Here is an 11,488-nt window from a genome sequence, read left to right as displayed (position 1 = left end):
GAATAGTTTAGTCCTAAGTTAGAAAAGATTGCTGCTTCCACAACATTATATGTGAACTTTGAATTGATTGCGCTCCTCTTGATACATATCTAATATCTTGTATTCTGCATCGTCATTTATATTAGTCACCTTTCTTATATGCATTTATGTATCACGTGTTCTCACTCTCTACTTCTGATTCCGTTTTCAAATATGAATTGAGCTTAGGATTCAGTAGTAGGACAAGGTAGGGTATTTTTTGTATCGGCAGGGAACGATACCCGAACAATTCACATACAGAGTTTAGTGGTAAAACGCAAAAGCGATTTAGAAGTAAAATTAGAGAGCGAAAGGCGGAGCAGGAATCTTTTAATGTTGACTTGTTGACATGCAGATGGTCAGGTGGAACAAGCAGGCTGTGATGAAGCAAATGCTTTAAGTTAGGGGTAGTGTCTTAGAACTCCACCAATTGTTGCAGAGCTTGGTTCCCCTTGTAAGCTGGTCGTGAATTTCCATGATAATTAAATGAAGGCAGAAATGTTGGTTGCTCAGAGTCAGACGTCCTGATTCCTGAACAGAAGAAACTGAATTCAGAGGTACAGCGGTGGGTAGAAATGCAGGAAGGAACTATGTGTTCAAATCCTTGTAGAATTATGCATCTCAACGCTTACACAGAAGTAGATATCAGTTAAATCTGTGTGTTCGTTAAAGAAGAATATGTTGACAATTTATTGTTTTCAATTCATTTTTTAGAACTAGAGGTTATGGTGATTGAACCAAGCATTTGCAACTTGTAATGTAAAGAATGATCTAGTGAGCCTGCTGCAGACTGTATGGTCGTGCAAAATGCGAAGTATTTGTGACCGGAGGGGGTAGTTATAAAAAGGAAGAAGAAAGAGCATCAATGTTGGCATTCAAATCCTACAATGTGCAACCTAGTAAAATATGCAACAGCAAAAGAAGAAACCCTCACCCAACGCCAGAGCAAATCAACGTTATTGATTACACCAGGATCCTGTGTCCTTGTCCAAGTAGAAGCAGATGGACTCCATCACCTGGTCTCAGTTCAGTCACTGTATTTCCATAGAAAAGATTCAAGCCGCTGTATCATGTGTCTGAATTTCTTCTGTCAGTTAAACGGATTACACATTCTCTTCATTAGTTCGCCGGAGGTGTCTCGATTCCATTTCGAAATGGAATCAACCTTTTAAATAAATCCATATTTCAAAAGATGATTCAAACCGAAATAAGATATTATATTTTGTAAAAAACAATCACTAATAAAAAGTAAATCGACGAACATATATTCTCCTGCTTGTTAACTAAAATGTTGCAAAATCATTAGCCCTTGAGAATGGCATGCTAGGAGTTTATGATTCCAAGGTTAGGGAATCAGGGGGTGTGCAAAACCGACGACACAACGCTGCATTGATGCATGCATGGTGCCTACGTTCCTAGCGAATCTCCCCGTCCTCTACCTCCATGTCCTCGCCATGAGAAGCGAATGCCGCCGCCGCCGCCGGATGCTGCTGCCCCTCCTCGTCGTCGTCGTCGTCGCTGCCGTCGTCGGCCTTCAGGAAGACCCCCAGCTGCTGCAGAACGCTGGGGCCACCGGGCGAGACACGGAGGCCGCCGCCTTCGTCCACCTGGGGCTGCGCCGCCGTGCGCGCGTCCTGCACGGTGCTCGCGACGTGCTCGAACGCGGCGATCCCCAGCAGCTCCAGGTCCCGCGGGTGGACGCGCTCGTCGTGCGGCGCCGCCCTCTCCACCTCCAGCAGCACACGGCGGGCCTTCGCCTTCGCGCGCTCCTTCGCCAGCTGCCGCCGCCGCTTCGCCTCCTCCTTCGCCTCGTTGACCAGGCCGCTGAGGTCGTTGGCCGGCGCGGGCGCGGCGCCCTCGCCCTGCACCTGGGGCTCCTCTGGATCCGCAACCTGCGCCGGCACCGGCGCCAACTCAGGTGGTGGCTGAGAAGAGGCACCATTCTCCTCAGGAAGAGCCGCCGACGGAGGTGCGCTGCCGCCGGTGATCGGGTGCCCCGTCGCCGCGGGCGCCACGCACAGGGACAGGAGCTCCTCCGTCTCTTCTGCAATCTGGACAGCCTCAGGCGCCGGCTCCGGTGGCTGCGTATAGGTGTCGTTCTCCTTGGGAAGCGCCGCCGGCCCTGGTGGGCTGCTGGCGACCGGGTGCACCGGCGGTGCGGGCGGCGGCGGCGCGCACTGGTCCTGGAGCTCCTCTTGCTCTGCAATGCGCACCATCTCTGGCGCCGGCTCCAGTGGCTGCGCATTGGCGTCGTTCATCTTGGGAAGAACCGCTGGCACGGGTGGCGTGCACTGGTCCTGGGCATCCTCTGGCTCTGCAGTGTGCAGCGGCTCCGGCGCAGGCACCGATGGCAGTGCACCGGTATCTTTCTCCTTGGGGACAGTTGCCGGCGGAGGCCGGCTGCTGATGCTCTTGCGGGGATCACTCTCAGAGTCGCTGTCTGAGCTGCTGCTCGAGTCGGAACCACTCAGCGATGAATCGGAGTAACTGCTGCTTAAGCTTGGGCTGGTGCTGCGGCCATCGCCGGCCTTGGCGGGGAACACGACAGGCGAGGCGTCGCCGCAGATGTCGACGTACTCGCCCTGCTCGGCGAGATCGACGTACTTGCGCTGAAGCGGCGACAGGAGCTTGACTCCGATGTCTTCCACGAGCTCGCCGTACTCCTCGGCGATGTCCCGGATCGCTATGCGGGAGACGCCGCCGCAGATGTCGACGCCGTCCCCCTCCTCCTCATCTTCCTCCTCTTGCACCGTGGCCATCTTGCCACCGGCTCCCTGATGCCGCGACAGGCAGCGGAAGCCGGAGGCAACCAGCGGCGCGCGTCCGAGACTCTTGGGCAGCGTGCTCTCCGGCGCGAACTTGTCCAGCAACATCTTCAACTGGAACAAGGCACCGCCTTTCATGGACCGCACGTCCTTCTCCATCTCGCCGCCGCCGCCGCCGCTGCCACGGGAATCGGCGTCCCCAACACGCTGGTTCTGCAGGAACGCGACGGCGTGATCCGGCAGCGCCGCCGCCAGCGAGGCCAGGCGGCCGGCCAGCCGCTCCCGACCATCCGGCCTCATCCGCTTCGGCTCCCCTGCGCCCTGCTCCGCGAAAGGAGACACCTTCCTCTTCTTCGCCGCACTGCCGCCATCCTCCTCCGCCGGCGCCTCGGTGGCCAGGAGCCGGCGGTCCTTGCCGCCGGCGGGTGCAGGCGCGCCGGTTGCGCCGGCACCGCGGGACGACAAGACCTCCGCCTTCCTGAGGGCGTCACGGACGGCGTCGAGCTCGGAGCTCAGCCGCTTCTGGAGCAACCGCCGCGCCGGGACGGACATCTTGGCAACCGCAAAGACCTCCCTTTTGACGGCGAACGCGCCGCGCCTCACCAGGACGCCCTTCCTCCGGGGCGCGGGGTGTTCCTCATCGATGCCGACGCCGCGGACGGCCGGCTCTTGGGCCATCTCTCCGTCGCCCGCGCGCAGGCCCCGGTCGCCGCGCCCGCTCGGGGAACGGTCGCTCTCCAGCGGCGGCCTGCTCCCTCTGCGACTTGGCACGGCAAGATCGCTGGAGGAACACAAGCCGAGCAGAGGCGGAGAAGAGCAGCGAATGCTAGCGCTCGCCTCCCCTATTTAGGGAGGAAGAAGGGAGGAGGGAGCGCCGCCGCCCCTGCTTGGAATCGTGTTCCGCCGCAGGCCCGCAGGTCGGAATTGGGAGATGACACAGGCTGCTTGCCTGCTGTGCGGACTGCGGGGATGGAAACGACAGCAGGGGCATGCACCTCACGTGCCAGCCAAAGAAAAAAGAAAATTGGGGGGAGGAAAACAAATCAAATCATCTTCATATAAAGATGACTTCATATATGTTCTATAAGTTTTCTGGCAAATTACTAGCAAGTTTGAATTATTTTATAAATTATACCACAGGAAAACAAATTCATATAGCTTGATAATAGATATAGCAAATGCTTCAGCTAGCAACAGTGGAAAAAAAAAGAGAGGCTAAATCTCCAGGCGCTCGGAGATCGTGTTTGGCTTCGCATCCGTCCTTCGGTACCATATCTTTTGTGACGCTCCAACAAATAGCGAATATCTTTTCGAGAAAGAAAAATTAAAAGCATTGCTATCTATGAACATGGATTTCCTTAGTTTTTATTAGAATATATACTAGTTATCAAGATCGAGCTTGGTGTGCTCGTATTACTTGTGTCGTATCTACCGTATCTACAAGATTCGTATTCATGAACAAATGGAAACTCTTAAAATAATTAAATGCACGCAATCCGACGTATATATTAGGAAAAAAAGCTAAGGTATAGAGGTCATGTGGCGCCCACATCTCGTCAAGATATCTCTTCCTCTACACCACAAGTGACGTAGCTTGTAACGGCGCCTTTACAATTGTCTTCTCTCCTAACCCTCCTTCTTTTTTGTATTTTCACAGTATATACTGGTAGAGTATATTAAAGTTGCTTTCCTACTGTTATGCTACTTTAGCATCCCAAATATATCTAAAGCTATGTAAAAATTTTTAGAAGCAATAATTGAGTAAGCATTTGACGTTCGGGTGATCCATCGTTTAGTGATCCGCATCGGCTCCTTCTGCGATCACATATCTAGATAGTTGACTACCTCTTATTCGGAAAATTTTTGTATTTTCATTTTTTTTTTGGTGAAACACAGATGTTGAGATTGGCAAAGTCGCCATAGCTGCTTAGTTGTTGATTGCACGTCTAGTAATTTGCCTGGAGTTTAATCCCCGGGGAAATGAAATCAAACAACTCCGTATACCAAGCTATTGCTTAGTTCTATTTTTTACCCATTTTCGTATGACAAGGCAACTGAGTTTTCACTATTTTGAGGCTGATCCTGTCCTTAGGATGAGCAATGCCAAGTAGGTAAATTTGTTATGTGGATGCGGTGGCGTCCAGATTAAAGGATATAGAAGCATAGACGATAATACTAAGATCCATCGCACCCTCTAATCAGTTAGTGAAGGCTGTTTTCTCATAGCATCTTCTTGCGCTGCTACCATCTATGTTTAGGTCCAGTATGCAAGCTCGTTTTGCTCTCCTTGGTGAAAACTGAAACAAATTCCAATCTGTTATCACTTTCATTTTCAGTATGAAAATATGCAGAGCTAGCTTTGCCACGTTCATGTAAATAATAATCAAATAGCAGGCTTGCACATTATCTGTCTGAAATTCTGACTTGTATTGATAGTTGAGTTATATGGACTCTCGTTTTGCTATCTGGACGCAATCAAGATGCATCATGGAACATTATGTGTTTTCAGGTGCAGCATGCTGTCGTCTGAATAGTGAATACAAGAACCACAAAAATCTTGTACAATAAATAGTAGGATCATACCTAGACCAACAATGCATCATAAAGTACTCCATCCACTTCACCCTCTTTTGCAGTCTGTCATCGGCCCGGCTTGACATGCAACGCGCTCCACGGCAGCGGTGTGCAGGTTTGAGGTGCTGGTGGCCTGGTGGGGTAGCCTACTTGCCTTGTTGGCACTCATGGCAGTCGAGCTTTGGTTCTTCTTTCTGCTACCGGGAGATTCCGTGGATCACAGAACATGTTATGAGTTATGCACAGAACATAGCTGTGAAACTGTAGATCTTCCAGTACATTCATGTAGCTTTGTTTTCTTCCATGTTCTATGTGATGATGCCACGTGGTTTCCCAAGAGGTATAGTTGAGGGCTGCCAAAATGCAGTGCACAGTGAACTAAAACTCATTATCTGCTATGAAAGTACTCCCTCCATCCTAAAATAAACACACATCTCACTTCTCAAGAAGTCAAATTTTCTAAATTTGATCAAAATTTATATAAAAATATACTACTATTTATGATGTATATATAATAAGTATCATTAGATTGAGCATTGAGTATACTTTCCTAATAAATTTATTTGGAGATACAAATGTTGTTCTTAGTCAAACTTAAAAATGTTTGACTTCTTGAGAAGCGAGATGTGAGTTTATTTTGGGATGGAGGGAGTAATTGAAATGTAGTTTTTTTGCAATTAAATTTCTCAGCCGAAATTCTGAAGCTAACAGTAACAGCCATAAATTAATCTTTTTATTGGAAGCATTTACGTTCGGCTAACCACACAACGATTTCATTGCTACGCGCCGGCTTTTAGCATATTATGCCCAAACGAACCAAAAACAATCAGGATTACTCCGTATGTGTCAAAGCTATTATTGCAATCAGGACTGGAATGTGTCAAAGCTGTGTGCATATATATGATGTTTTTTTTTTGATAAAGGTGTGCATATATATGATGTTACCCAAGCCATTTTGCAAACCCTCTGGAAAAAATGGTCCGGCGTAAAGTTTTGTGAATGTCGGTCCGTGTGTTTCTGTGTGTTTTAAGACTTTGTAATGCAGTCGGACGATGATTTTGGCATTTGATATTGGCTTTGTGGAAGCTTAACTCGAACAACTTATGATGTATTGTAAACCTAGACCCTTGACCGCTCCCTCCTCCTTCTGTCCATCAAGGTGCTCTCTGCGGTCTAGTCTCAGGTAAGGTCCGATGGCCTCCCTCCGCTTTGTGTAGAGCCATGAGATTGCCTTCGCGGCCAAAGTCCGCGATTTACTAAACTCTCAAGTCACACCCTCATCGACGCGAGCGCCTGGTTTCTCTATGCTTGCTGCTTTTAGCAGGAATACCTTCAGGCTGGATTCGAGCTCAATCGCATCTTGTCTTCAAAATGTCTTGGGAGGTGCTGCATCTGGTTTTCGGGTTTCACAAATCTCTCAACAAGTCTTCAAGTTTTTTGTTGCTTCGAAACATGTGGGTTTCTTGTGTGAGGACCTCAGGAATTTTACTTGTGATGCGTTCAACCTGGGTTTCTTCTTCTCTAACGCTTCTGGACTTTCCAAGGCCTCTCTTTTTTCTCGGAAACTCTCTGGACCTGCTTATCACTGGGAGCTTCCTCGTCCCCGGCATGGAAAAGCAGTATCACATATTAAAAGCCCTCTTTTGGATCATCCTCTGAGCTTCAAGGTTTCAAATTTTCATGAGAAATCCAAAAAGTCTTATGGTATCTATTCTTCTCGACGTGGTTATCATTCAGATAAGCCTCGATCTTTTGCTGATGTTATTAGAGCTAGCTCTGGATCACCACAACGGCTGATAGGGGCCAACACCGTCCCAATAGGATAAAATTTGGCTTTCACCAATAATTATCAGTTTGTTGGCATTCTGGGTTCTTCTTCCTCCTCTCCGCAGAGCAGGAGATCGGTTTTTGATCGGATTTCTTTCAAATCTGCTTCACAACAGACGGGATCTCTGACCAGCAAGGATTTGATTTCTAGTGGACCCTCTCTCGAGAAGATTAATGACCAGAATAAACGCATGAGCAGGAGCTTCTTATGTTCCCGATGTCTGTCATCAAGTCACAAGAGATCTGATTGCAGAAACAGGATATCCTGCTGGCACTGTAGACGGGCGGGACACACGCTTAATGACTGCAAGCCTTTTCACAGTCTCCAAGCTTTCATCATGCACTGCGGCTCTACTTTCGGCTGTGTTTTTTCCCCAGGCATCAAGACTTTGGAATGGCCTCTGGATTGCTACTCCACATGGTTCAAGGCCGGCCCACCTGATGGAAGTAATACAGGCACAAGCGGCCCAAGGATCTTCTCCAATCTCGAGGATCTGGCGCTATCCCTTCATGGCAGGGTAACCAGAAGCGCAACCAGCAACCCAACCGTCGGGCTGCCTGCCTCTTCGTCTCCGCCCATCTTCCCCCTTTTGCAACAGTACTTTCCACCGGACAAGAACTCCACTCACTGCCAATCACCCAAAATCAACCAAGCCCAAACAATGGCCTTCCTCAACATCGACCCCCAGCCCCTTATGCTCGCCGGCTTTCACCGAGTGATGGTCCAAGGTCGGCAGCAATTCACAAGGGTGGTTGTTCCAAGAGCGCTACCTAGAAATGAAGACCTGGCAATCGTCACATTAGGGAACCTTCCTCCTGGTGAGATCCCTTTCGGTCCCTTGAGGAATGCGATCTTCAACTTCCTGGTCCACGATTTGGGTCTTGAAGTTAGAGAAGTACAGAGATGCCCGTTTGGTAGAGGTGAAGCTTTTGTTAGAATGGGTAGACCCTCGGACAGAGATGCTCTCATTGCTAGAAGCCCCCTTTTCCACAATGGTCTTAGCTTCACCTTTGTACAACACAACCGCGCATCCAATGCCCGTCGGGTCAACTTCAACAGAGAATGTTGGCTTATGCTTATTGGTTTTCCTATTGACAGCCGCTCCTCTCATGAAATCGAGGATTCCATCAAATCTTTTGGCAGGATGATTCTTTGGCAGAAAGATGATGTTCTGGCTAGGGTCATTTTAAAAGCAAGGGTCACGGATCTTGTGGATATCCCACATTATCTCATTCTATCAGAAGGGGATGATTTTGAGGGAGTTTCATATACTGTCCAGTGTGAAATTTTACAACAGAACATGCTGGGGGCCCAATTGCAGGATGAGGACATACCACCAGGAGGGCCAGATGGGGAATTCATCTTCCCAGGTTTTCAGTTAAATGATCAGCTGCAACAGGATCAACCACATCATCACAATATGGACCTGGATGGTCAGGGGGGTCAGCTCCCGGATTTGAATGGTAACCCGGCTCAGGATAACATTGCTAATGAACAAGAGGAGGAAGAGGAGGGAATGAATGAGGAAAACTTCCTGGACATGCTTATTGAGGAGGCCCAGGCACTCCATGAGGAAGAAGAGGAACCCCAGGTCATTTTGGACCTAGACCTTAATTTATCACCACCCCCACTTTCCTCGAGCTCTTCTGAACTGGACAATGACCCACTTCCAATAATTGTTTACACGGAGGGGATCCCTCAGGAGGCGATTGCTTTTAATCAAGTTGATCAACATCCTGAGCAGGTACCGGTCCCCCCAATGGGTCAGCATATGGATATTCATGCACAGCAGGCTGCCATGCAGGATGGACCCTTGATCCACCCTGAGATTGTTCTTGGGCTGCCTGCCAACAACCAGGAGGTTCAGATTGTGGCTGCCAACCAGATACCAAATGACCAGCCTATGGGGAATATCAATGTTAATCTCGCGCTGTTGCCAGATATCCAGTGGCATAGGGACCCAGTGTTGGCTCAAAAGACTAACAAATGTGTGGTTCTCCCGGAGACGCTTTTCTCCCCTTCGGAGTCAAACTCAAAGACATCTGGTGCTATTCAGAACCCCAACATTTTCAGACTTTGGGCCCAGCACTTTTCTCCAGCAGGCTGCCCTGAACAAGTCACATACATTCCATCTGATTGGGCCTCCTTCTTCATCAATATGCTGCTCTCACCTCAGCACTTTGACTGGGCCAAAAAATTTCTTGCCTCTGCTGCCTGGAACTTCATGCTCAACTGTGTGGACAACCCGTCGATGATGGCCTTTAACATTCCCCCAGTTTGTCCCAGAACCAGCCCCTTACCTTGCATCAGTCAAGAGGAAGAGGGTGGTATCTCTTCAACCTCCTCCGCTGAAAAGGTTACTAAGACACCCACTCTGAAGAAAGCAAGGGCAAGACTTGGTAGTACGGTGGCTCCGGAGTGTGAATCCAGTGTTAGGCGGAGTAGCAGAATCAAGGCAAGAAATGAAGGCTTTCGTGCTCCTACCTGTCAAGACAGTTGTTGCTTGGCCTGCCACTCAAAAGCCCCCACCCTATCCTTAGCACACATTCAGGGGTTGGGAGAAAAGGTATGCAGCATTGACTCTTCAAAAATCTCCTCTGCTAGTTTGTTGGCAAAGACCAACTCCATGAAGGCAGTAGGTATCAAAGGAAATTCATCTTCCCAGGAGACGCCGAAGAAGACCAAGAAGACCAAGCCCCAAGGACCGAACTCCGGAAGCTGAATAATTTTAGGATGCTGTTTTTAGTCCCTGTTTGTCGGCAAAGATGTCTTATTGCAAGTTTTCTTTATGGCAGTCACAAACTATATTTTGTTATTGACTAGGTGGAGCTTTTGCTATAACTTTGGTATCTTTTTTATGGAGTGTCTCAATTCTTGGGCTTAGCTTATCGGTTGTCTTGGTTCGCTCTTTACGGATTCCGAAGGAATTTTCGGTCTGGTTCTCTATCCCCTATGGAATAAGGGGATCCTGGAAACGAAGTCTTTTCTTTATTGATTATGAGTCGTAAATGTATTTGGAATATCCTATCCTAGAATGTGAGGGGAATTAATTCCTCGGTCAGATGGAATGCGGTAAGAAGTAAAATAGTGGAATCCAATGCGGATATCATATGTTTGCAAGAAACCAAAAGGGAAATTTTCACAGACACATACCTCAGAAACTTCTGTCCCCCTGCTTTCACCCTTTTTGATTTCATCTCGTCTATCGGAAATTCAGGAGGAGCCATTATGATATGGAATGCTAATAAGTTTCAGGGACAGCCCATTTTCCAAAATAGATTTGCACACTCTGTGGAGCTACAGTGTAAGATGTCAGGGGAAACATGGATCATAACCAACATTTATGCCCCATGCACCCCAGAAGGTAAAATAGAATTCCTGGATTGGTTCAAGCGAATTAGGATGCCGGATAACGAAAAATGGCTAGTGGTAGGGGATTTTAACCTGATAAGACGACCATCAGACAGAAATAGACCTGGAGGTCATCCCCAAGAAATGGTGCTGTTCAATGAAGCAATCAGCAGGTTAGGATTAATAGAGATTCAACTCAAAGGAGGAAAATACACTTGGACAAATAAACAGAACAACCCGCTCCTAGAGAGGTTGGATTGGTTTTTCTCATCTCCTGCCTGGATTTCAGTCTATCCAAACACATGGGCAACAACTCTGTCAAGAGACTCTTCTGATCACAATCCATGTATCATCTCCATATCAAATCTAATGCCTTCTTCTCAAGTATTCAGATTTGAAAATTATTGGATGCATCATGAACAATTCAATGACATTCTGCATAATATCTGGACTTCTCCGGTTTCCTCCACTGATAGAGCTAAAATCATTGGTGCAAAATTCAAAAACTTGAGAAGAGAACTCAGAATATGGAAAGCAGGGTTACCAAGTCTGGCAAAAACTATCCAAAACACAAAGGAGGTCATCCTTTTCCTAGATATTCTGGAAGAATCTAGAGATCTATCACTGCAAGAATGGAATTTAAGAGATATTATCATGGATCATCTCAAAAATCTTTTACAGCAACAGAAAACCTACTGGCAGCAAAGGAGTTCTGTCAACTGGGCTAAAATGGGAGATGAGAGTATAAGGTTCTTTCATGCAAAGGCTTCCATAAGAAACAAGATTAACCACATTTCAACGCTGCAAGATCAGAATGGACAGAATGTTAAAGACCATGAAGATAAGGCAAACCTCATTTGGGCGGACTACAAAAATAGAATGGGCAGGTCAGACTTCCATCACATGTATATCAATCTAAGTGCTATTCTATTTCCATCAGAGGGTCTACAGG

The 11,488-nt window shown here is 47.9% G+C and overlaps 1 protein-coding gene across 1 annotated transcript; it reads right to left on the bottom strand.

Moving 5' to 3' along the window:
* Window positions 1–1,433: 1,433 nt before the first annotated feature.
* On the bottom strand, window positions 1,434–3,461 carry LOC106804249 (histone-lysine N-methyltransferase SETD1A). The gene is made up of 2 exons (XM_014804984.1): window positions 3,252–3,461; window positions 1,434–3,104 (listed from the first exon to the last, which is right to left on the bottom strand). The coding sequence occupies exons 1-2, from the start codon at window positions 3,459–3,461 to the stop codon at window positions 1,434–1,436; spliced, it is 1,881 nt and encodes a 626-aa protein (XP_014660470.1).
* Window positions 3,462–11,488: the final 8,027 nt, after the last annotated feature.

This window comes from Setaria italica, chromosome I (assembly GCF_000263155.2).
Source record: "Setaria italica strain Yugu1 chromosome I, Setaria_italica_v2.0, whole genome shotgun sequence".
Lineage (NCBI taxonomy): Eukaryota > Viridiplantae > Streptophyta > Magnoliopsida > Poales > Poaceae > Setaria > Setaria italica.
This window is presented reverse-complemented; position numbering and strand designations above follow the sequence as displayed.

Bases quoted from the DNA above. Each gene is read 5' to 3' on its own strand.
- LOC106804249 (XM_014804984.1), bottom strand. From the start codon at position 3,461: ATGGCCCAAGAGCCGGCCGTCCGCGGCGTCGGCATCGATGAGGAACAC. The intron at 3,105-3,251 runs GTCTTGTCGTCC...TTCGCGGAGCAG, and splicing joins ACGCCCTCAGGAAGGCGGAG to GGCGCAGGGGAGCCGAAGCG.